At 37.8% G+C, this 27,382-nt stretch overlaps 1 protein-coding gene across 1 annotated transcript in view; it reads left to right on the top strand.

Annotated features, from left to right (window-relative positions):
* The window catches only part of DPYD (dihydropyrimidine dehydrogenase), a 367,920-nt gene that overhangs the window by 157,323 nt on the left and 183,215 nt on the right, over positions 1–27,382 (top strand). The window contains exons 9-12 of the mRNA XM_080407063.1: positions 8,595–8,702; positions 11,826–11,995; positions 13,649–13,859; positions 22,922–23,106. Coding sequence (XP_080263189.1) covers positions 8,595–8,702; positions 11,826–11,995; positions 13,649–13,859; positions 22,922–23,106 — 674 coding nt within the window. The remainder of the gene's footprint in view (positions 1–8,594; positions 8,703–11,825; positions 11,996–13,648; positions 13,860–22,921; positions 23,107–27,382) is intronic.

The raw sequence follows: 27,382 nt of genomic DNA, 5'->3' as shown, positions 1-27,382 counted from the left end.
AGATGGATTTGACTGAGACTACTAAATGCATTTTTGCTAGTGACCTTTTCAGGTTTGTCGCCAGTATAACAAATGTTACCGAGATGACATAAGAAAGGTTTGCAGCAATATTCCAGTTTATTTTTTACAGGAGATGTTTCTTCAGTTACTCTGTATTACAATTTACAGAACTCTTATGTTCTACAAATCAAGATTCATAGCAAACTGTTTCAGTGCTTTAAGTCCTGCAATAAACAATAGCAGGCAGAACAGAACCAGGGGGAATGTAAGCAGGCGTCTGCATTCATCCTTCTCTATGATGAGGTTTACTTCATAGTAATCTTCACATTTCAGCCAGTCCTTTCACCAAGACTACCATCTAACTTCCTAGCATCCTCAATTTGATTATTAATTCATATATGGACAACATTGTCAGTTTCCAGCCTGAGAAGAAAGGCTAGAATTCCCATCTGTTCCTTAGTTTAGGAAGCTGTATTTCTTTGTCCAACCTAGTGTCGCTTCTTCTGGTGTGTCCTTTAAAGAATTAGGTTTTTAAAACACTTTGTGATACTATATGCTTCAGTAATGCTTCTGTATATGATACTATATGCATTCAGTATATGTTTCTGAGGTAAGCATTTTAGAAGTGTTTTTAGAATGTAAGTGCTCAAGTCAGACTGGGAGTTGAAAATATTTATGGTGCTTAATTGAATAGCCAGATACTGAGAATTGCAAAATCATCACATAATTTCTCCAGATCTTCGTTTAATCATCTTGAAACACTGACGGTTTTCACTAAAATACATTACCTTAGTCATATTTGAGTGTTACTCTGATAATATTCCAAGTGTGGGTCCCATATATTGACCGTAGTAAAATTAAGAAGAGCAGTTGTGACTGAGCATAGGCTGTGGAGTGCAGGCTGAAGCCTTGAGAAAAGCTGGACTGATTAAAATATAACCAGATTGGGGGTGGACTCTGTACTTGATGATGCTAATGAGTTATGGTTCCCCTGTAGGCATTTTGGTCAATGTTAGATGTCAATCTGATCTGAACATGGGATCATTAAATATGGTGAGGACAGACCACAAGGCTGCAGAGTTTTGTAACCCAAGATCAGACATACAACACCGATTGTGTGGTCATAATCCTAATTTCCATCACTCACATGGGAATCACAGGCAGAGTTTAGAATCAATCCATCTGCAGTTTCCGATACCTATTTATGAAATATTGGCTGCTTCTAAACTGGGATTGGACAATGGGCTTCAAAGAGAAGCTGGATTATAAGAACAATAGTTCTGGCTGATCTGACTACTTCATTCCTGTTATTTCAGCATCGTTTGCAAGAGCTCAGATCTTTGTCTCTGTGTCTAATTTGGCAGCAAAGTAAGGTGTAAGACCTATAGACTGCATTACTACCAGGTTCAGCTACTTATTCAGATGTATTTAAAAGATACTACGGTATGGACATATAGCTGTTAGAAGTTAAAATGAACTGCGGCATTTGTGCATGGATCTTGTTGATAGGTGTGAAGGGTGTTCTTTCACGTATGCTGTACAGTGTTCATTCTAACTTGGAGGTAAGAAAAGGATAACCCAAGTGTCTTGTAGTTCTTTTTTCCCCTTTTCAATGAACAAGGCTTTTAGCCATCATTAGGGAATTACTCCTACAAACCTTGCAAGTATACCTATTCCAAAATAAAGAAATCATTAATAAAAAACAGTAAAAAGGAGCAGTTATATTACAAAATAAATCTACCAGGCTTACAAAGAAAACAAATTTGAAAGAGCCACCTGCTGTGGAGATGAGGCAGTAATCTCAACAGCAGGAAATAAAAGGGAAGAGGAAGAAAATACAAAAGCATAGACATTAAAAAAGTAATTAAAACACTTATCTCCATCGACATACATAGCAAACAAAAAAAAATCAACCACCTAGAAAACATACTCTATTGAACCTCACAACAGGAAGTAACAAAGCTGCCACCATAAAAACAATCTCCAGCAAAACGAGAGAGATCCTTTAAAAATTCAAGCCTCAGAAGTATTTACTAATGTGTTAATCACTAATGGACTGACCTTGAGAGAAGCTGAGCACCTGCAGAGCATTTGCAACTTTACTGGGCATTTAGTCTTTCAGAATCAAACCTTTAAAAGTGTAGAAAGAGTAACTCTTTAGATACCAATGGCTTTCTGTTCCATTTCTGATGAGTGTCATAGCACTGATGGTAATGGTGCATTTTGTATGATCAGCTATGTGGCACAGCTTAGGTACCATATTTGGATAATGTATTTCAGTATGGCTCATATCTAAATTGTTGTGTAATATGTAACGTTGATCCATGGACAGCAATATTATCAATATTTATATGAATGACTGTGACTTCTTACAAACAAATAGGTTGAGCATATGCCGCTGCATACAAATAGGTTCTATCGTGTCTAGGGAAAACTGTAAATTTGACAGTTAAGAGAATTCACTGTTTCAATGTTATCTTTCAAGAAAATACTTTAATGTACTTAAAACTCATAATCCAATTCCTACAATTCAGGGATTGTGTGACATAAAGCTGCTTTAAATACATAGATTTTGATCTCAATTTCCCCAGACCACAAACTAGACTTGTTGAAGAACAGGGCATTCAAAAATATTAAAGGATGCTTATGCACTTGGAATTTACAGTATGTTCTTTCTTCTCTGTCGTGCACCTTTGTAGTCACACTGACCATCTGCTACCTGTAGTTGCAAGTCTCTGGGCAAGTGTGAAACGCCATCAAAACTGTCATATCTGAAGTATTTTCATATGGTTGCAAAAGGAGCAAGTTGGAGCACTAGGTGGATGAAAGCTCAGGCAGATGGGACAAAATGAGTACTTTTCTGTTAATTCAAAAGGACCCTTTTGGAAGGGAAATGGTGGGTTTAGAAATTTACCTTCAGAGAGCAATTATTTTAGCTTTGTATCTACTTTAGCACATCTTTTTGAGTAAATAAGAAATCCGTATAAACAGACATTGTTAACAAAAACAACTTATCAGGCCATGTCAGTTCCTCTCTTAAAATTCGTATCAGTCTGTCCATCAGCATTCCATGGCTCCTTTGCCCAGGGCACATGAGTGGGCACAACTTGTTATTCCTATTCCTCAAGCTTGCCAAAGGTGAGGAATTGCTGGTATAAAACCTCTGCTGCCTCATTTCTGGGCAGCGTTCAAGTTTCTTACACCGATTAGCAGGCTCGGCTGGCTTAGCCTCTCAGGTATTATTTCAGGAGACTTGCGTTGCTACCAGAGCAGACATGCAGCTAATCGTATGTTTCTTCTGCCCACATCCAGTTTCTTACAAGATTCTGCATTTTCATAATGCAGTAGATTCTGACAGTTCAAGGCTTTCCACCTGGTCTTGGGATCTCTTGGGCCTCCTCCCTTGGCAGATCCCTGTCAGGGCAGCTGGGAAGGGCAGAAGAAGCGTTCTCCTTGCAAATGTGATTTTTCAAAATCTTGTTTGACTCCAAAACATAAGCAGGCTTTCATGGATATGGCAAAAGGTGGAAAGACCTTCCTACCCTCTGAATTTCTGCGTGATGCTCCATATTTGTATGGCATGAGAACATTTTAAAAAAAAAGAAAAGAAAAGAAAAAGTCTGGTGAGTTGGTGAATGGAGTTTGATTTTGGTTTCCTAGTGTAAAAGGTAGAAAAATGCATGTGCATAGACAGTGGATCCAATTTTTGTTGTTTTCTTTTGAATTCAATTTGGATAAATTTATAAATGTCATCTTGAAACAAAGTTGAAAGATTAATTATAAAATAAACCTGTCAAAATAGTGTCTTAGCTTTTAAAAAAAATAGTTCTTGGTATATTCAAACACAGATTGCATTCACATGCCTGAATTTACTTTTTTTACCTGTAGGTAAGGGGTTGGTAAAAACAATTCAGCCAGTTTTGATCTTGTCAGGATAGCAACAGCTAAGAATGCAAAGAGAGGGAATATTATTGAAGGATCCTAGTTCTTCAGTTGTTTATCTGGTCAAGCTTAAGTTTTTCCAAAATGTGGTATTGTCATAATTAAAAATTAAGCAAACCAAGCTTTTCAGTGTTTGATGTGAGAAAAATCAGAAGACCTCACAATGCTCTACTAAGTTTTGTCCCTGTAGGCTACTATGTACTTACACTCATCTTCAGCTCCATGTTTTTTGTCTGGACATTGTTTTCAGTCAGCTGCCAAGGAAAACTACATTTGATCCTTACCAAGGACAAGGGCTTATTTTGTATGTCAGTTACTAAGACTGGCTGAGAAGTTCATTTGAAACTTCAGATCTGCCCAAACACGTCACATTTAGGTAATCCAAATGAGTTCGGGTTCGAAGGCATTCCTGTTTCTGGGGAGAGGGGATTTGATCAAAGTAGGAGAGAGGGAGATTTGTATTTCTGTGTTTCTATTCCCAGTTTAGTTTAACTTTCCAGACCAGGCTAATAGTTACAGAGATAGCAGCAGTTCTTATTTCCTTTCCAGGTTTAGCTGACTGATGTATTGATGCCTTGATTTATTTGGTGCAGCAACCAAGTGCACTAGGTGCGTTGTTCTGCATGCCAGTCCCTTACGTTGTATACGTGTCATTCTGGTGCATTGCCTTGTATATCTGACAAATTGACCCTAATCATGTAGTGATAAATATTTCAACTGGACTAGGGAATTGTGAGAGGATTCTGTCTCCTTAAATGGAGACGATGGACTTCACGCTGCCAGTTGAGAAAATTAACATGCATCAGTGTTGTGAGAACAAAGAGTACGAGAGTTTGATAGGAAGAAAATGTTGTTTTTTGTAAAAAATATATATATGTATGCATGTGTATTTTTGTATAAATATATACAAGATAGAAAAATGGGAGGTTAAAGCCCATGTTTTCCAAAGCCACTGTTACAGTGAATGTCAGACAGGGCAGAGACGCTGATGCTGTGGTGTGGCCCACTGGAGAAGGGGCTGTGGGGATCAAGTGAAGGGAAGAAGGCCTTGTACTAAAGGAATAGTGATGCTTACGGAGAGATAGCTGGAGCATCTGAAGACAAAAGGCTGGGCCTAGCAAACCAGAGGGTCAGGAACAGAGATGAATTGCTTTCTGCGCTGTACCTGACCCAGACTGGGGCTGTCTTGATTAGCTTTTGCAAAGCTGAACTAGATCTGTCATGCAAGCTGTTACTTTCGTGATGTTTCTACTTTCTCTGTTCTTAGTAAATGCTGTTTTCCACAGCCCATGAGGCTTCATTGTGTGGTTTGGGTATCAGTCGTTTCAGAAGCTCGTTCCCTGGCATCAGCAGGTAAAGGAACCAAGGCTTCAGGAAGCCCAGGGCTTTGGCTGCAGAAGGCAGGGGCCAGGCATTGCCCTTTGCTTCTCCGTGGATGTGCTAAGGCCATCAGAACACCACCAGTGGAACTGTCTTTCTAGGCTACCTCCTCTTGGTTACCCTTCAGAAGAGTTTTTCTTCAGTGCAGGTGAAGGAAATAATTGTTATCACTAGATTTTGGTATAGGTTATTTTAAGACTGCAGACCTAGAATAGTGAAAGATTGTTTCAGAACAAGAAATACCAAGTAATAAATATAAAAGCCTTTTAGATAGCTTGCAGGTAGGTTCAGAGAGCACAGAACTGACTGCCATTGGCTTCAGCCTAAAACCTAGGGGAAAGACCTCATGTTTGTCTAAGCACTTTTTCTTGGGTGGCTCCTGGCTATTTTGTGCTATTGTGTGATTTCCCTTTTGCTAAAGGATCTCTGATTTATCTTCAAAAGATATTTCTCTTAGTTCATTATTTTGACCTAAATTGTGTGTTTCATAGATGACTGGGATTTTTTACATCTTATTTTTTCTTTAAAACCATTTGCTCAAAACTACATTTTTCCTCTACAGCTGTTTTTTTTTCATCAAATGTTCTCTCCCAAGAGGCTGTTGGCTATTTATCAATATTTGATCTGTCTGTAAAGCGTACTTCTGTGGGGTGGCTGTTTATTATGAAATGGTGTCTCTCTAAAGTGGATCTTATCATTTCTTGATCTTTTTCTCTGTTTGTCTGCCTCTGCCTCTTTCTTAGCTAGCCTAGTGGCTTTAGGAAGTACTCAATCTCTATTTTAATAAAATTAAATGCAATCACTATAATGGCAAATACTAAACAGCGAAAGGAGATACATCAGAATCCAGCGCATCCAGTATAACTTCTGGCCGATGCTTAGCAATGAGCTGGAAACTGTGCCAGGTGTTTATAAGAGAATAATCCCTTGAATTTCCTTCAAATATAAAAATTGCAAAATTGTTTTTCATGGAGTTTTCACAAAATGGAAATAGAAAAAATAAATAGCAGAAAATACTATGTATGCTGACTACCTCTTAGGGTTTTGGGTTTTTTTTTGTCATATCAGCCAGGCTAAACATTATTGAATCCAATGTCGTCTTAATCGAGCTCCTTTGATTTCAGTGACACTGAACTAGCGATGAACCTGAACCGTGGACATTGCAACATTCCCTTAATTCTTTTCTTTCTTCAGCCTATGGGAACCAAATTACTGATGCTGCTGAAGACAAATTCGTTTTCATTAGGAGATGATAAAAGCAGCAAACATAAGTGGGGAAAAAATATTTGTGAGGGTTTCTCCTTGTTTTGAATGGGGATAGATGTTAAGTAGAAAGGAAATGATCTTTAACACGGGCTGCATGTCTCACTAGTGACATGAGTGTTTCTTCCAAGAGTAAACTGAGGCTTCTGAGCTGGTTTACAGATGCCTCAGTAGAAGTAGTTGCATTACTCTGTCCTCTGCCTGTAGGCAGTCATTGGGAACTTTTTCCGAGGTACTCTTGTTGCCTTAGGTGATTATGCAATATATACATAGAGGAAAACCCATGCAGTTCTAAAAATAATTTCTTTAATGTATTTTACATATTGTACTTTCAATAGTACTAAGTATTTCTGGCAGCCTCTTAAGATATCCATTATTCATTCTTCATTAGCTGATATTCCAGTCTGCCCGGGAAGTACAGCGTTCAAAGGTCTTGAAGTTCAGTATGTGCCAGTACTTTCTAACCTTACTTTTCTTAGTACCCAATTATAGATCAGTGGCGTTTTGAAATTCAGATATTTAGCAACTGAGTCATGATATTTTTTTAATAGAGATCATGAAAGTGCTCAACGATGTGAGATTTGTGAAATGCAAAAATGTTGGTTTTTTTTTCTTTGCTTTTTAGCTTGTAAGCCACAGAGAGTATGTTTTCATTTTCTTCACTAAGACTTAGAACTAAAAATATACTTTTTTTTCTTCTTGTATTACAGTAACTTAATTCAGGAATTTAGAGGTTTAAGAAACTCCCTCATATGAGGTTACTCACAGAAAATCCTAAGCTTTCTTATGACTGAATCCTGATCTTACGCTGCACTGAGACAGATTTTTGCTTCTTCAGTAGTATAAAAAGGCCCTAAACCTTCCCTACTTGGAACAGCACGCCTCAAAGTGCAATCCTGCTTTATTGTTGACACTAACATGGTGTTGTTGGGGTTTTCCAGACCAATATGTCTCAAAGCAGAGGAAGATTAGTCTGCTGCCATCCATGACTGGGAATGGAGGCAACACAGATTGCTTTGCATGCTCCAGTTCTGCCTGCTTGCTCTGAGAACTGCTCGGTTCTCATGTGTTTTCTTAAAAAATTGTTGACGTTTACTCCGTTTCAGTATGTAATTATTAATTAGCATCCTTTGACAATATTAAGGATTTTTAAATGTAAATATGGAAGTCAAGGCTCTGTTGAAAATACTCTGATAGATCATTGCATTTGCATGAAAAAAAAGTTTCAACTTCTGTGTCAGCTAGGCTGTTTTTTTGTGCTGTCCAAATGTTCACACAGCAACAAGAAGATATTCTTTGATAATTGGAAGATTGTTTTTGTTGCTTTCTTTTAATTGAAAGATATTTGTTGCTATTATTGGTTCTGAAGTGTATCCCTGTCTGTTTCCTGTGGCTTGTTTATAAATGTGTGCTATTAATAACTATAAATAAATGTCAGCCAGTAAGGACTTTGGGATTTTGAGAAAACAATCAAGGATGGCCAAAAAAGGTGGCATACAAATACAGGTAAGACAGATGTAGAGCATTGCCATCTGTCCTCCTCTCCTCATTGGTTAGGCTGTGTATTATTGCCTCGTTTGTATTATTCGCAGAAAAATGCTTCAAAACCAAGGGAATAAAAGCATTTCACAGCACTAAGAGTAACACACGCGTGCAGGTAAATCAATACAAGAAAAGCTTACAAGAGTCTTCTCTCCCCCAGTAGCTTCCCTGCTTTTGGCACCCTGTATATCCTGTTCTCTCTAACCCTTTCCTCTGCATTTGTTTTTGTATGAGTTATATGAGTACACAGGTTACTCAACAACCTTATTTTCAAGTGCTGGTATTATTAAAAAATCACCAGTTATGTAAGCTACAGACTACAAACATGAAACTACAGTCATTTGTGGAGGCTTTGTAGAAGTGCTTGTATTGAGGACATTTTTGAGAATGACCAATACATATTTCACATTATAAACACATTGAAATTTCCTTTGTCGTTCTGATATGCCTTAAAATATCTATTTTAGGTTTGCCAGAACCAAACAGAGACAGTATTTTCCAGGGGCTGAGAATGGATCAAGGATTCTACACATCTAAAGACTTCTTACCTTTGGTCGCAATGGCAAGTAAACCAGGTGTGTGATGCTGTGTTTTCATTGTAATCATGTTTGGTAAGTCATGAGGGGTTACTGATATTCCAAAAACAGATGGCTGGTTACACAGCAGTACAGCCAGTTATGGAGCGCCTCCCGGTGAATAGGTCTGGGGCAGGGTTTTCTCTTGGTGAGTTGCAACCTCAGGAGTGTGGTCAGGAAGGTCAGTCTTAGAGACTGTAAAGCAAATAGTCATATATAAAAAATCTAGGCACATGGCAAATCATTACCCTTAAGAAATTACATTTGCTACTATGAATTATATTAAAAAAATACCATAAGCTTCTAATTTGTTCTCATTTGTATATATTATCTTGATATAAATAGTATATATAAGATGGTCTTGAAAAAATCTGATGTTAAAGGAGGTGTTGCTGACCCATACAGGCAGCTGCTTGGTATGTTGTTGATAAATGAGCCCAAGTCATTTGTTGCATGTTTTACAAGACAGTTAAGGGAGCACTAGTCCCTTACCCAGAGAACTTACAGTCTAAGACTCAGGACAACAGTAGTATGCCAGGAGTTAGTAAGACAGCGCTCAGTTCATAGGCACCAAATGCAGTCTTCTATGCTTTCACATCATTGAGTACAGATATGGCTGTGTTTACTCCCCAAGGATTATGGCTGCTTTCAGTGGCCCTGAATGTAAATCATAAGCCCCAGATGGATGTATGACATCGGGCTTGTGATTTCTATGCCACGTTCCCTCGTGGTCTAGATTTCCTCAGCGTGTTGATAAAAAAGAAATTCCATGGACAATTTTCTGGGCATATACTTAGTGCAGTATGTAGTATTGTACATATGACCACATATTTAACTGCACATATACTTTTCGTATCTACAGATAAGATTTTCTTCTGAGCATTCAGAAACTTCTTTTGACATCATATAGGGTTGTGCGCTTATTTAGTAGACTTTCCATAACCATTGTGTTGAAGAATGTGTCTTCTGCGGCAAAGTATTCTGCATATAAAAGTAAAGTTTATTACCCCATTTAATGCAAAATATTTAGGAAGGGAGATTCTGCATCCCATCTGTCCCATCTCTCTGCTGTTTTGATCAAATGCTTATTTCTGTCTGTTTTCTTCAGCTCAAATGGGTTGGGAGAAAAGGGTGGGTTGTGGGGTTTTTTTCTAAGAAAGAGATGTTTAAAAATGAAACAGATTGAGAATCTGCACAGCAAAACATTTGTAGACTAACAAAGGAAAAAATAAATCCTGCAAAACAATCCCCTCTTGTAATATTTTTGACTAAGATACTTTATAGAATTCCATGTGGACACGTAGCACTCATGTACTGTAAATTGCCTGCCTGTATGAGGATCTATATACTGTGATCTGCATCTTTTAAAATGTTGCAAAGTAGCACTCCCGATTTGACAGGATACATAGTGGTATTATTTTATAATATTAAGTCTACAATTAAAAAAAGGATGAACTTTGAAGAACTAACCTTTTCTGATTGACAGTAATAAATAGCTCTGTGGTGTTGTCTGTTAATTAACATGGTCTCTTATACTTATTTTCCTAGTGTCTGTAGCTGTAGCCACCTCTTGCTCTCTAAAGCATGGAATTTTAAGTGAAATATACTTGTCCTATATCCTGCTCTATCCTCTTTCTTTTACTAAGACAGTTCTCTAAATAACAGACATAATAGACTTAGTCACAGTAAAATACATATTCTGCCTGCTTATTAAGTTCTGAATACCATTTGTTAATATACTTTCCTCCAAAAGAGGTTCCCCTTGCAAATATGTAGATGGGAATTTACCTTGGGAGTGGCCTTGTCACCAACAGCAAATTGGGCTGCTGAGACTGATCTGTTCTAGACTAGTCCCATGGCAGTGCTCAGAGCTGCCATTCCCCTTCTGCACCTGTGCTTTTTCCACTGCTCCATGTACAATTTCTGTGCAGGATTAATTGTGTTAAAAATAAATCAGAAAAGTTTAGAGAGATTTTTAGAATAAGATGACTATTAAGTAAATACTAAATGCAATGCCATGTGCATAGGGAGGGAAGGTGATAGCATTTGCTATATAGTAAGCATTTTACAAATGGAGAATGTGTGTATTGGAGTGTTGTTTCCCACTTTGTTTTTATGTCTAAATTAGAAGCATCATTTCCTTGAGTGATACTTATGTTTCTTTACAATTGCATGTGAAAATCTGCTGCTCCTATAGCAGGATACTCAAGTTAGAGTGCAATGATTAAATGGCTAGCTTAGCAACTCCTGACTGAAAATATCATGGGCTCATTGAGAATATAGCTTGATATTGTTTATGGCATTATTTTTAAAGTTGCAATAATTTTCTTAATCAACAGTTAGTTGTATTTAAACCTGTGATAAAGTGCAGTCTCATACAAGGAACACACAGAGTTCAGTTTTACTTAATTTCTTGTATAATTGAATCGTCAAATACAAGCTGTAGATGACAAACACATAATGTTGTCATTCTCTCCATGTAACATTTTTCAAATCATTTGTAGAAAGCCACTGTAGATTAAACTTTTTCTCCCAGTGGAAGATCTAGGGATTAATGTAATAACAATGTTCTTTCTACCTCATGTTCAGCTGCCATAGAGAATAGCCTCTGAAAACCATGTCATAGCCAGAACAGTGTCAGTGCCTTGTAGAAAACTGATTGAGGGGACTAACGTTTAGGAACTATTACACAAAAGTATCAACAAGTGGTCATCTTTTGAAAAATACCAAGTATTATTCTTTATGATCTGTTAAAAGGTGGGTGTTTTTAACTGGGAGGGCAATGAATCCGATAAGAGAGAAACTTATTTTGAATAAAAATATCTCAATGCTAATTTCAACCTGACTGAACCCACAATCCTACAAATGTGTTGTCATTTGAATTCTTTCCAGATAGAAAGGTGCAGCTGCTTAGAGTACTGACTATGAAATTATGTATATGAGCATATCTTAAAAATGGGAATAAAACTGTCTTTCAGCGAAGCAGAATAATTTGATAGTGACACTCCATGCTTGGAAACTGTAAGATGCAATTTTACACTGCTTTGAGTACAAGTACCTTTTGAGCTGTCATGCAGAAATGGTTTCTCTACTTGAAAATGGGGTTTTCCTTTCATCTTTCAGGGATGTGTGCCTGTCACTCTCCATTGCCATCAATACGTGGAACTGTGATTGTACTTGGGGCAGGAGACACTGCTTTTGACTGTGCAACATCTGCTTTACGCTGTGGAGCTCGTCGTGTGTTTGTGGTCTTCAGGAAGGGATTCACTAATATCAGGGCTGTCCCAGAAGAGGTAAAATTTAATAATGGCAATTTTGAGAAGGAATTTTGTTTATCTCTACAGGGCCTGAAAGTGTGCTATAGGTACTTGAAAGATATCTACTAAAGGTTTTGTTTATAAAAATGCTCTTAATATGTATAAATGTTTATTAAAGGCCTGAGGCTGGCTTTATATAGTCTCTATAAATATTTTTTTTTGTTATACCTATTTCCTGTAAGGTCAGAGAGATACATTTGCATACAGGGTGTAGAATTTCTTGTGCGTTAGAAAATACGGTAGAATTTTTAATCTTGGAAGCATCCCACAGATCAAACAGCCATTTGAGTATTGTAGGTGACTCTTCAGGTCATGGTTAGATCCTAGAATGATACACCTTCTGGCTGCTGTCTAATGAATCTCAGTGATTCTGACGTTGCCTTGGGAGCCTATAAAATCTTGTAAGAAAATTACTTACAGTGATTTTGGCTTTGAATCACTGCCAATGGCAGTAAAGCAATGTCATTCATCACAGAATTTCAGAGTTCAATTTGATTTTTGGTTTGGCTTTGCACTTTGGCATTTATCAGGACATCTGCGCATGTTGAAACTGACTGTTCTTCCTCAATGTGTCTGTACTAAAGGAGGGTTTTTTCAGATTAGATTTTCTTATTTTGATGGTCTTTTCCCATTGCCATTTATTTGGTACATGCTTTACACTTCTGCATGCTTGAGGATATCACAACATCTAATGTATCTTTATCATGACATTTGTGGTAGTTCGATCATCTGTTTCAAGGTGGGCATCTTAGATATCTTACAGAAGGGGAATGGAGGTGCAAAAAAAATAATAGAGGGTCTCTTGATGCATAATTTACTTCTGTTACATTTCATTTAAGAATTCTAGACACAATTAAATTACAGAAGCCATTGCACAGACTGACTCACGTGCTATCCAGCTTCTTACTGATCAAGAATCAGCTGTCACTTTGAACCAATATCTTGGTTAGCAGTCTGGGTAAATTCCTAAAAGTTGTCAAAGTTTGTATTCATCCAGTCATGCAGTGGCCTTGAAAAAAAGTGAAATAAAAGTAGCTGCAGCTAGTAACAGCTATGCTTGAATGATGTCAGGTTGGATATTACATGTTCAAAAAAGTTGTTGTGTAAATATAGACAACCCAATCCTGAAGACTTTGCTACAACAAAATGCTGTTTGACTTCAACAGTTTTACCACAGCAGAGATTCGGATCTTCAGTCTGGATTGTCACTCAGAAGACTGCTGTTTGCACATGATAGCCAGCATTTAATAACATCCTAAAATCATAGTAAACAGAAATCAGGGCATGTACTTAATTAATACTAAGCCTCTTCTTAAAAGACACAGATAGTTACATAAGGTAGCTCTTTTGCCCTCAAAGGAGTTGCACATATTCAAAATAACAGGGAATAATAAGAATATATTGGAGAAATATTTGCATTGCAGATTTACTTAGTGCCACTGTCTAGAACTGCTTGGTTTAATAGAGTGGGAGGCTCTGAATGTGGTATTATGTTGACTGTCTGTATACCGTACATAGGTGACTTCTACCACAGAAGAATGCATTGTGGCATCTTGAGTCAAAACTTGTTTTGTGGGTTTTTTTTATAAAAACACAATATTAAAGTTACATATTGCTTCTACTGTACAGATGGAACTTGCAAAAGAGGAGAAGTGTGAATTTCTGCCTTTCCTCTCCCCTTGGAAAGTTGTACTTAGAGGTGGACAAATTGTTGCTATAGAGTTTGTTCGAACTGAACAAGACAGTGATGGAAACTGGAAAGAAGATGAGGATCAGGTTGTCCGTCTGAAAGCTGATGTGGTGATCAGTGCCTTTGGCTCCATGTTAAACGACAATAAAGGTAACCCTGATTAATGTATTCTGTAAATGCTGTTATTTTAGCTGCGGCCATTTCCTGTTCTTTGACAGTTTTGTGAAACGAGTCATCTGGAGGTTACACAGGTTGTGACTGCTGGTCCCCTTCACAAGAGTTTCTTTGTCCTTTAGGTATACCTCTTGGAACAAAACTTGAGGGTCTGCTAAACAAGCAGTTTTCTGTGCATCACTGTATAGAGCAGGAGCTCAGATTAGATGTACGGTTGTCAGCATGTATCTTGCTTTCCTCTCAATGCAAATGGGATCTCAAAGAATACTCGAGGGGATTTCTTCTGGTCTCAGTAATTAACTTTAGAGAAACTCATTATGCTACAACTTTAAACTGAACCGATCTGATCTCTGAAACCTTTCTTTTGCCTATTAAATTAAGCAAGAATTAGGACAGGTTCATTATTCTGGTTCAGCTGGTCTGGGTATCACTTGTTTCTTGTGCATATGCAGGAAAACTGTGGCTCCTCCTCATATATACAATATTTGTTAAATTCAGCTGTGCTTGTCTCAGCTTGTCTCATTATTTAGTTGTACTTTACAAGCTTTGGCCTTAAAGATTACCAATTAAGCAGTCCCATGTTGAAGATGTAGAAATAGGCACATAGATGGCATTTTCAAGATTGAATGAATTGTCTGAATAGCAGAAAGAGAGCTGAAGAATATGAGTACAACTAAGAACATGGAAATTGAGCAGAGCTGACTGTTCTTTGACACTAGGTAGGATTTAAAGAGTTCAGGTACATACATCAAATATGCCTCGAAAGTAAAAAACACTGACTCAGCAGAAAACAGATGGGTAAAATGAGTAGATCTTCAGCCTGGAGATGCTCCTCAAGATTAGCAGGTTCTTGAAAGCCTTAGTGATCAATGTACATCTCCAGGGCACAGTCACACCAGCCAGTTAACCCATGAGGTGTTGTCATGGTCCTTTGGGTATGAATGCTCTGACAGAGGACTTGGCAAGTGTCTCAGAGCGCGCATCACCAGAAAATTTGGTAACCACATTCTGGTTCTGTCAGTGCAAAGGGAATTTCAAAATTTCATAGAATAATGTGCTTGTGTGAATCTTTCCAATCAAGGAAGATCATAAATCTAAAATAATCTAAGCAGAGTCTGAACCAGAATGAGCTACTCAGTGCTTCCTGTTTACCAGTTCAATTTTATATAAAGTTACACCATCATACCACCATGAGAAGAGACTAAACTCCTACAGTAAAATAGAAGGATCAATCTGGTTCCTTGACGAACATGTATAATTCCAGGAGCATTCCTATCTTGTGTGTGTTACTATTGCTTTGGGACAGGTTAATGCGGCCTAGGCTGTTACCTAGACAGCAACGGCACCCAGTTACCTGCAGTGCTAATTACTCAGGGCTGACTCCTACCCTGCTTGGAGATGTATCGCTGTATAAACACGACACCTGTGTTGGTCATGTTTTAGGGTTCAGTCTAACCTCCAGGAAGGAGTTTTAATTTTTTATTTTCTTAAGAGATTAATGATCTACTCCATTGGTGGAGTTGACTGAGAATTTTGGAAAGTTTTGTTGTTTTTAAAATCCCGTTTCGATTTTTTGAAAGGTTTTTTAGAGCTTCATGTGGTAAATCAAGCGTTAGCCTATGCAGTCAGTATGTTTTGTTGTGATTCATAGACCCTATGATAAAGAATGATTCTGTTTTCTCCCACATGAAAAACTGCTTCAGCTGAAAGGTTGAACTTACTGTGTTGCTTAGCCATAATACTGCACCAATCTTGTATCTCCTAGTACACGTTCACTGTCTAAATTAATTGCTGTAAGGTTTTTAAGTAGGAGCATAAAATGGGAGGGGAACAAAGTCATGCCATGAGCTGATCACGAAAGAAGAGAGTCATTTACCTTTGGGGTGTGCAATACATATCAGTTTCACACTGTATTTTTTGTGAAACTGCTATTAGAATAGCAGGCAAATTATAAGGAAAAATGCAAGGCATTTGTTTTGCATGTGAAAATGAAAAGAAACTAAGACTTGAGGGAATAAAGTGTTTATTTTGAGTATACCATTTCAGCTGCTTTTAAATCTTTATTTTTTGACTAAGTTGTCTTAATGAAAGTCAAAATTGCTTTTCACCATTGAGCTGGTTTACAACCAAATCTCCAGGCTACCTCAGCATACATAATAAAAGAAAATGAGGGAAAAAAAAACAAAAAAAACCCAACCAAAGCCAACACCAAAAGCATCTTCTATTCTTAGTGTTTCTTTTTAAAAAAGAAAGTGCAATTTGTTGTATGCAAGAGATGGGGATACTCATATATTCTCCATCAAAAGATGGATATGAAAATATTGGAGGTCCTAAAAACTGGACAATGCCAGGGACAAATAGATCTGACTTGAACCTTGATCTAACTTTGGAGGAGGGGATGGACTAGATGACCTCCAGAGGGCCCTTCTAGTCTGAATTATTCTATGACCGGATTATTCAGATGCAGGCTGTGTTAATTGTTGCTCATAGAAAAGGCTTTATCAATTGACCTAATTCCTAAGGGACCTTGGGGAACTGCAAATGCAGTATTGGTATGGGCTAAGCTAGCAGGATATGTCCTATTTGTTATTAATATTGTTAAATGCTGGTGCTGCTGATACAAGAAAAAGAAAATACTACGAAAACCAGAGGGATTTAAATCAGACTTAGCCCCAGTTCAGGGAAGTGTTCAGGGCACCTTGATGCTCATGTTTTAAAGTTTTGTTTAACAAGACATAAGCATGTGACTGACTGCTGTCTGAGTAGAAACAACTCATAGGTTAGAAAGCTTTTTCTGCTCTATTGTCTTCAACAGGTTATTTCTTATTTTTGCACAGTAACTATTAAATTTAGAACTGAGATTGTGTGCTCACAATAGGGTTTTAGTATTTTTGTTTTGTTTAAATAAAATGCTGATTGTGTTTTTAAGCAACAGTTCTAGTAGGTATTCATCCTCCCATTGGGAATCATATAAATGCATCATTAATTTAAAAAAAATGGACTCCAAAGTCCATTTTATGCTCGGGAAGTTGCTAACAGACAAAACAGGAGAGATGCCTTCTAGACTATTTTAAGAACATTACCACTTTACTGAAACCAGTAAAAAAAAACCCCAACAAATTGTTCAAATCAAACTACTGCAGATGGAGTAAGAAAAATGTTTTGCTTCTTGTTGAAAGAAAAAAAAAAGATTTTGCAACCACAAGCTGCTTTTTATTTTACTGCATAGCTTACCAAAGCTTTCGAGCTATCATAACTGACCCACATAAACAAAGAGCTGTGAAAATAATTTTTTACCTTTCCTCATGTTCCTGCTTTCTGCTTCATTTGTTATTTTGGAGGCATACAATGTATTAGGGAATTACTGAAATATCTTCTGTCACCATTCCAAATTGCAGCTACTCAATATATACAAATGCAATTCTGTGTACTCCCTGGCACTGCATAGAGCCTCAACATCCTACTTAACAGCAGTCCATTTGGTTTTAAAGTCTAAACTTCCAATAGCCATTTCCTTATCTATTTTGTCCTGATAAGCAAAAGGGAACAATATTTTTGGACTGCAAAATTTTGCACTGGAACAAACGTCCTTGTTCTGATTTATTTTCTTGAATTTCTGAGGAGAACCATGGAGGAAATTATGGAGAACAGTACACTTGTTCAAAACGCACTACAAAATGCAGTGCCGGACAGGGGACTGAGGCAGGATAGGGAACTGGCAACATAAGTTTAGTTCAACACTGTTTAGCAGGCAGCAGTAAAGAGGAAGTATTCCGATTTATGAGAACACGGAATCTTGGCATGATAATGTCTACTTTATTTTCCTGGAGAGGCAAAAGGAGAATGCAAAAATACCCAAGCAAACTCCAAATACTGCCTTTGCAAAAAAAAAAAAAAAAAAAAAAAAACAACCTAGAAATAGTAGGCTATTTGTGAGCAAAAATACATTTTATTAAATTTTTGGTAGCAGCTAGCTATTGCATGGTAACTGAAGGGCAAAATTTTATTTCACATTTCTGGGAATCAGTCACAACTTTTAGGTATGTTGCTTTTACTTCTAGTATGACTGTCATCTTGCTTAGAAACTGTGGCAGCAAACCCCAGAAGGCTTACTGGAGTGTAACTACTGCCCCCCAGTATAGTTTGACACACAGCAAAGATAAATTTACCCAAGTAGTTTACAAGTTAATTTGTTAACCCACTCATATTTAATATTTATTTCTGTAGATTGAGGAGCATTTGCTAGGGAAAAATGTTGCAGAGCTCGTAAACGAAAAAGATTTTAGTTTACCTTTGTACAAATACAGAAGTTCAAATGCTCCAGAAACCAGTGAACCTGCATGAGTGTTGAGTTTCTTCATACAGCCTGCTCAGACAACTAGGGAACTTCAGCCTCCAAGGATCGGAGCCTTGACTATCTGATGAAAGACTAGGAGGGAGGAAGAGAGGTGGCTGTGATGCCCCAGCTGGGAATGCCCACGGGGGTGACCTGGTGTCTCCCTGGTAGCACAGCATCTGCCTCACACCCACAGAATAGACTTTTAGTCACCAGATTTCTTGAAAAATTGCTATATAAAACTGAAATTTATATAGATTCAAAAGTTTCTTACTGAAATAGGTAGGAGTTCTCCTGCTGAGTCATTTGGAATAGGATTTTACTCCACAAATAGGTTTACTGAATGAGTTTGAGTGCAGCCGTTCCACACTCTGAAATGATTACCAATTCCTGGTATCCAAAAATGGCTTCATGATGACTTCTAAAGCCCTGTTAACTTAGAGCAGGAATTCTGCTCTTTCACCTGACAGGCATCAGTACACATTTGCTTGCTGGTGGCAGGCAGAAAATAGTCAGTACAAGCCTGCAGCGGGAGCCTCTCCTGGCACACCTGGACCCAGCTTTATCCAGTCAAACCACTTTTTACTCCTCGTTCAGTACACTAGTGGGGCAGAGGCTGTGGGAAGCATGAGTGTGCCTGCCTTTGTTTGCTGGGTGTATAGATTGGGCAGCGGCAGCAGTTGATCAGTCTGTTGGTGCATGTGACAGCTGTACTTTTTTACATTTGAGATTAAGAAAGTTACAGTATATTTGTATTTTTCTGAAGTAATGCTACTGTTCACTGTAAAGGAATTCTGTAAGATGGATATCAAAAATAACATTAATGAGCTACTAAAGCTAAAATTACAGGAACTTATGAAATTGGTTAAACATAAAAACCATTAAACTGTTTATTGAAGCTTCACAGATATACTGCAGCTAATGAGCATTTCTGCTATTTAAATAAGCCCAAATTGAACACACATTACATGGATACATAATTAGTCATGGCAGTCAAACACACAGACTCACTTTTAAAGCTTTATTTGAGGAATCTTTTCCATTTGATTTGGTTTGTTAATTAAAATATTTTTTCTGTATTCACTTATATTTTAATATTGTTTCTGCAAGTGCTATAATTTGCTGCTGCTTTTCCATTTGTGTTTGTTCGCTTTGTGAATATAGCAAATTTGGAATATACATTCAGAACTGTCCTTTTGTTCGGTGTTATTTGTGTTAGCATCACTTGATAGCAGCAGAATAATTCAATTGTATGTTGTCTTTCATCCAGAAGGATCTTTTCAAATTATGTATAATATCTCACCAGGATATGGAGGAGAAGGCAGTACAGCCACAGGACTGTACTTTGAATTTTCAAGAGAAAAGCTATATTACTTTTAAACTTTAAAGGGTGTGAGGGAACAGGGCTTTAAAAGACGCTCTTTTCTTTACCTTTGCCCAAATCATACATCAAGAAAAACATTAGGGATCTAGTTTGCTTATTGGTCAGTGTCAAACAGCAATTCGCATAGTTGGCGTCACCTCCTTTCTAGCTCAGGTTTGGCTCTTAAGACTCTCCCTCTCGCTCCTTGCAGAGGCAGAGAAGGGACTTCCCTTGGTGAAAGCCAGTTCTCCCTTTCTTTCTGCAGGTGGTCTAGGAGTTGATCCCTTCAGCCTCACAGTTGCCCCAGGTATCAGATCCAAACTGTGAGGTTGTCAGGAACTCTTCTGTAAGGTGCTTTCAAATCATGCCCTTATTTTTACTTAAAATCTTTACTTAAAAATTTTTACTTATTTTTATTCTGAATCTTGGCAATTATAAAAAAGACAGAAAGAAATGGCTGCTGGATGCCGTGTCAACCTTGCCACCAGGGAAATGTTCTTTCCCAATTTTGAAAATACTGATCAGGCAGACGAATCCCCAGGCCCTGGGGGAGATGTTTCAGGTGAAGGTATGTTGGGCATTCTTTGCACTCAAAAAGCTTTTGGTATAATTATGTCCAGACAGCTATTTTAGCACAAAACAATCCAAAGATAGATTTGAGAAATGTAATAGATACAGGATAACAGAGGTAATACTCTATTTTCCCACAAGATGAAAGAAGTAGCCAGAACTTCCAGTTTTACATCATTTCTTCTGAAAAACTACATCTCCGATAGCGTGTTGCCCTCTAACACCTTTACTGTGGTTCAGTCCTGTCTCAGAGAAATAAAAGGGGTTTGTTAAATCCCCAGTCCCAGATCCTGCAGCACCGTTTTCCTCTGGGTTTTTTCCAAACGTGTTTTTACAAGCCTCTATGTATTTAGCTTGCAAGAACTGTCTGGACCACATGCTGAGATGGTACCACTGCATGCAATAAGTTATCCTATATATGACAAATATAAGATGATCAAAAGCTTTCTTGAAGTACAGACAGTCTGAGACACAAAGAGAAAGTTAATATATTGATTTATAAATATTACTGAAGTATTCTTAATAAATTTTCTATCAGCCATTATCAGCACTTTTTAAGAAGAAAAAAAAAACACAACAAACCCAAAAAACCAAAACCAACCCAAACAAACAAACCAAAACCCTCATTTTCCAGACTGAAAAATGTCTCAGTCTGAAGGTTGTGTTTGGTGTGCTTTTTCTTTAATTTAAATATTTTTAAAGAAAACCATTTCATAAGTTTTTGATTCTGTTACTACACAAATATTTTTGCCACAAGTCTATGTGTGGGGTGGGAGGAATTGTGCAAGCAATAGGTCTTGAAGATAGATGAAATACTTGTATGAAAACCTGCTACAGTCTTCTAGCTTAAAACTGTCTTCTGTGATTCTGGCTTCTGAACCAGTTGCAAAAAAATACTTGGGATTTGAGTCCTCTGTGTACATGTTTGTGTATGCCAGGGGTGAGGAGGAGAGCGTAGGTGGGACAAGTAGACGACGATGTTTGTGCCTTGCTTCCTCTTTTATTATTTTGCCCCTGATTATACAGAGCCCCCACTTTGAAATACACTTCTACTACACGATTTGGAGGTGAAGGGAGATAGAGAAGAAATTCCATCATGATGATGTGCAGGAAAGATGCATTTGAAGCTTGCTGTATACTCGGGCGTGCACGGGGGCAATACCACGACTTTGCCCTTGTATTGGAGAAATATTCTTGTCTTAAACTGGCAGGTTTCTCTTTTACATATATGACAGCATGGCTACATCAGTTTAATTGACCTTGGCAATCTGCATCTGCTAGTGGTATGTCCCTGAGGGACGTTGCAGTTTTAAGCTGCATTTTATTGCAGAATCTTCAGTTCCCGTAGAGAAAGCCATATAAAAACTCCCTCATTTTGATATATGCCATCAACATTTGCTGAAAATATTTTTGAAAACATGATTCTCTTCATGAAGCTACTTTGAAGTGTCTTTGCAATTACAATTGAGTAATTTAAAAATGCATAATAAAAACCATTTTAATATAGAGCAAGATTTTTTTTCTGAGCATTTACATGTATTTAATGCTATTTGTATAATGCTATGCAGTATGAAAAAATTATTTTCACATCTACATTATTTTTAAGGACAATAATAGTTAATGTGCAGAATGCCTATATGTGTTGTTTATTAGCATGAAAAAGAAGAAAAAAGATATCTTAATTCATGCCCTAAAAAAATACAGAAATTGCAGTGAAAAAGATAAAAAAATATATTGCCTTCATGTAAGCATTTAATTTTGATTCTGGATTTATGGTTTTATTCTTAATATATGTAACAGTTTTCAAAGTGTGTCTTACTTTCAGGATGTTCTGAGTTTAAACATTAAATGGGGATGGTTTTGACTTTATTGGAATATATCTTTTTCAAAATTAAACTTCTTTAATACCAACACACTTTGTTAAAGCCAAAGCTTTGATAGCATAACATTTTCTGGTGGGAAAATGTTCCATCTGAAAATTTTCTGTCAGGTTTAATAATGACCTGTCAAAAAATAACAGAGTATAATTTCTGTTGTGAGGGTCAATAAATGTGGGAAGTAAATTCTGGAGATCTAAATTAATTTCTAGAAATTGTATCAGAAACATTCTTTTTTGGGGTTTAAATGTCAAAAATAGTGCTGCGTATTAAGTTGCACAAGAGTGTATATGGTAGGTTATTCAGGAGAAAAGCATGTCGATATGGTAAGTGCAGGACAAAGCTATAGGTGGAGAGAAAGGGAGAAAATTTATTTTTCCTTTGTTAATGTTGTTCATTAATAGGATTTTCAGAAATGCAGGATTTTTCCCTTGGGAGATGAGTGATGCCAGTGAGAATGGCACTGTGAATCCCAGCTTCTGGGATATGCACTGTGTACTCAGGGAGTGACCAGAAGAACATTAGCACCAATTATTTGTTGAGCTTGCATCAAGTCACTTCTTGTGACACTTGTGTACTTTTATTTTGTACGCGAGTCTGGCTTTGCAGGCACACAGGAACTCATTACTTTTCTGATACTACCAAACTGCTGTTCCGTATGATGTGTCGCTGGTTTTCTGTCTGAGTCCTGTTAGTAATTGCATACCTCCGCTAGCTCAACAAAACCATTTCTGTACATAAAAGGACTTCTCATTTCTACTTCAATTTACATTTAAGTAAGTGAAAGAACTTGGAACTGCTCTGCTAATTGTTATCAGTGTGTATTTGAAAGATTTTAGCAACAGTTTTTTCTTTCTTCTATTAACATATTTGTTGTTCACTTTAATTACAGTCAGAGAGGCCATGGCACCTATCAAGTTTAACAGATGGGGTCTTCCTGAAGTAGATCCAGAAACTATGCAAACAAGTGAACCCTGGGTTTTTGCAGGGGGTGACATTGGTGGTCTTGCTAACACTACAGTGGAATCAGTAAATGATGGAAAACAAGCTTCCTGGTACATGCACAGATACATACAGGTGATTTTTTTTAAAAAATATTTTCCTCTTTCCCGTCTCTATCTGCTTTTAGAAGCTTTAAGAATAATTTCATTGTGGTTTAGATTAAATACACAAATTTTGAGAAACTAATACCCAGATTATCTGGTGATTTGAACATTACAGATTCATTCAAATTGGATCACAAACTTAAGTTTGCGTAGTTCAGCCCAGTCTAAGCAACATTTTCTTGGCCCCAAGTCTAAATTCCACTCAAGGGTGGCAAGCTTCTCTGCGCAATACACAGTGCAAGTGGAAGTCCTAATTGGGTAATTGGGGGAAAGAAGCAAGCCCATCAGTACTAAAAAGTAAAATCTCCAAATGGTGTATAAAGTAAAAATTAAATATTGCTAATATTGTTACCTGAGGAAGACATTTACAGAGGACTTGGTTTATCTACTCTGGAGCCAAATTTTGCTCTGATGAGGCTGATAAACTGGACAAAAGACCTGCCAAAAGTAAACACTGAATGCACAGAGGAAAATAATGCAAAAGAGAATTTACCTGAGAAATATGAGTTAAGGGGTGCAGACTTGAGAGACCTGGTAACTGCATGTTCCCTTTTTGGTGCTCCTTGCGTGTTGCTGACTTGGCACCTCTGCCCTAATTTTTCTAGTAAAAGAGCAAGCACAAAGTCTATAGGAGCGGCAGAGGAACCTTCAGAGACAGGAGAGACAGCTTGTGTGCAGAGAGCCAGCTGACAAAGAGTGTGTTCATAGTGCAAGGAACTTTTTAGAAACACGATACATGATTCATTCTCCCACAAAAAGAGATTTGAACAACTGAAGTTGGGACTGTAACAGCTCGATGTCTTTCTCCCCCATCCATCTGCTCAAAGCCTCTCTGATTGCATGTTTGTGCAATTTCATGCTGTTGGGGTCTGATTTCGCTTCCTAAAAATACTTCAACTGAAAGCTTGTTGTTAGTATCTGTGCATATTTTTTCTCACTTGTTCTAAAGCACTGTTTGTGTCCTGCCTTCTTAGACCCTATGAAAATGCTGAGTGTGAAACATCTTTAATCCCTGACCTGCTTGGGTTAATTTTTCAGTGCACAGTGAATTTGGAGGAGAAAAGGGGTATCTCCTCCTTTTTGTCTCCTTCCTCTTTAACCTCTAGAAATACATACATCACTTAAAAATCCTACTTTATCTTGTTGCTTCTTCCTCAAGGCTTGCTCCCCACCCCCCACCCCGAATGCATTTAATACTTTGGAAAAAATCTGAATAGTCATGGCTTGAGAATTAGAATTTTAAATCAAACAGGCTTGTGATATTAGAGCATTTCCGTTACCCTTTGCAGGTTTCAAGGCAGCTTATTCAACCTTACAGTCACACCAGGAAGCTAATGGGAAAGCCTTACAGCAATCTTCACAGGAAAGTTTCCAAATGTCAAGTGTCACCTTTCCAGCTGTTAGATGAATGGGTTGCCCAGGGGCATTTATTTGGATGTGCAGCCCTTTTAAAATCTGGTTGGTGTGGTGCAGAGTGCTGCAGTTTGGCAATTTGCTTCACCAGTGTTTGGACCTGGTAGAAATTTTAGTGACTGGAGGAGAGTTTCTTTTTAAAGAAGTTGTTTAGAGAAAGATTGTATTACCCTAATGTTTATAGAGGTAGGTATGTGCGAGTGTGCACGCCTTTGTGCACGTGTGTGTGTGCGTTCAGTTCACAGTCCTATATTCTGGAAACTTCCAACATCAAATGAAAAAACATCCTTACACACTACCTTATTTTTTCTCTACTGTAAAGTTCTAAGGCAACCAGCCTTCCTGTGGTCCGAGTGTCTGACTAGAGTACATGTTAAATTTTAAATAAATCTATTGATACCATCTATCCGTTTGAATTTTGGTTACAGGAATAGGTAGCCATTTCCAAAATCACCAACTATCTCAGCACCATGATCTATAAATAATGCAGTCAGCCTTTAGCAAAATAAAACTGTTCCATAGGAGTTCTCAGCCAATCCAAGACCATGTCAAAGACTGAAACTCAAAAACACCATCCCGACTATTTGCAGAATGCACTGTTTGAACGGCACGCTGCTTGTATCCCAACCTACTCCAGGCAAAAGGCTAAGCAAACAGATGGGCCTGATATGTGCCCTGAAACTAAAGTCATTGCAAGCTCTGGCACATGGTCAAGTGAAGCATGAGATCCAGACTCCAGGACTCTCCAGCAGAAATGCCTTATGTTCAAAACTGGGAGTTATTTACAGAAGCTTCTTGGCTGCTCTTATGCTGGAAGCTTTCCATCATTAGTTGCCGAAGTAGCTCTTGCCTCTTAACATATTCCTCCCACTATATGAAGCATAGGTTCATCTCAGAAATTGTTGCCTGCAGCTCTCTCAGGTTAGTTTCTATAAACATGACCAGTCAAAGCCTAGCTAAGGGTAGCTGTAGTAAAACCTGTTAGAAAATACAGTCAGTCTTCCTAGAACTATTCTTTGCACGTCAGTAGAGATTCAAACAGAACCAGCCCAATTCATGCAACTATGTGCTATTCACAACATTTCAGAATTGAACTTTTTTTGTTATTCCATGAATGATGTACAAATTTCTGTAACGTAATCTGGGTGATCTGTTTAGTCTGGGGATTGTAACGGCCCTCGCTTTTGTCCCAACAGTGACTTCATGATCTTGTGCAGAAGCAATATAGGCTGCTGTTCTCTTGTATGCCTCAGTTACCATTCATTTCTTTTTGATCAGTGAATGGGATTTAGTAATGTAATAGTTACATTCAGGGTAACTCACAGTTATTGCAGAACTAACTTCTAGTTTTCTATACCTGCCTTGAGAGCAAAGAGAGTTCTTGCATCATGATTCTTTCAGTATTTTCTTCCTGGACCACTGCACCAGCCTTAACACTTCGCTTCTGCTCTATTTATATACTTACCTGTGAACCATTTTCCCATACATGGCGATCAAGCTGCCATCTTCTTTTTCTCACTAAAATGCCTCTTACAAAGTTACTTTTCCTCTCTGATTCACAATAAGTTTTCTTTTATTTAAATCTCTTTGTTCTTTACTGTAAACTCCCCAGTGTTCTTTTCTTTTATATTTTGACTAGACTGAAATGTGCATGATACACTTTAAAAATAGAGGGCTCGATCCCAACTGATATAAATTGCACTTCACTAAGACATGGTTCAGTATGAATTTTGAACACATCACTGTGTTATGTTGAACCAGTATTGTATATTTCCTATTTTTACTTTATCTGTGCTGTCAAAAAATATATGGGCTTTGTATCTGAAGAGTATAGCTGTTGATTCTTTTATGAAGGTTGACCATTCTCATACATTCCTAGAGCATGCATGAATGTACATTATTTCATAATCAATAGTAGAGATAGGTGGTTCCCAGGAAGCTTGTCTTTGAAGCTGTTAGTGATGTTTCCTGCTTTTCAGCATAATCAAAGGAAAAATTGAATATCCCTTTGTTTAGCTAGAACAACATATGAAACACTAGCATGGAGAGGAGTAACAAAGCACCATTTGCAAAAAGGTGGTGCAGGAAACCTGGTATTTTAGTTGCTTACCATGGAGTAAGCAATGTCTGTTCCAGAAACGGAAAGCCAGGAAAGACCTTAGAAAATCCAGCTGGACGGAGCTCTGAGCAACCTGCTGGAGTTGACCCTGCTTTGAGCAAGGGTGTTGGACTAGATGGTCCCCAGGGATCCCTTCCAACCACAGCCATTCTGAGATTGTATGAAAAAACATAAACATGTTTAACAAAGTTTAAACGTATTTAACAAAGTTAAGTAATGGCAATCATGGAGAGGATAGAAGCAGCACGTGCAAGAGAGAAAAGATGTGTTTAAGATCAGACTTAAAAACTGAGAAAGCAGGAGTGAGATGAGAGTATTCAGAAGGACTTTTGCAGGCAGGATTTGTAGAGAAGGCTCTCTGTGAAAAATAACAGTAATACAACTACTCACTTTCACAGTCTATCTTTGTTAAAGGCCCAAAAATGCAGTTAGACCATATCGCTGTGGTTAAGAATTTTATCCATCTAAAGAAAATCAGTGTCACAAATTGTATCAGGTCCAAAGCTGAGTTCCTGCCTGTCGGCCCTGCACTGTGGACTGTGTGGCTTTTGCCTCTGGCCGTACCCTGGTTAGAGCAAGGCAGGGTCGCTGCATGCAGCGTGCTGGGGATTTTTCACTGCTCCAGTATCCACAAAATCACCGTGAATAGAACAATAAGTACCTGCAATATTGTTAGCTCAGCTGGTTGGCATCGAATGAGAGGAAGAATGGGCCA

Source organism: Falco punctatus, assembly GCF_963210335.1.
Source record: "Falco punctatus genome assembly, chromosome: 11".
Taxonomy (NCBI): domain Eukaryota; kingdom Metazoa; phylum Chordata; class Aves; order Falconiformes; family Falconidae; genus Falco; species Falco punctatus.
This window is presented reverse-complemented; position numbering and strand designations above follow the sequence as displayed.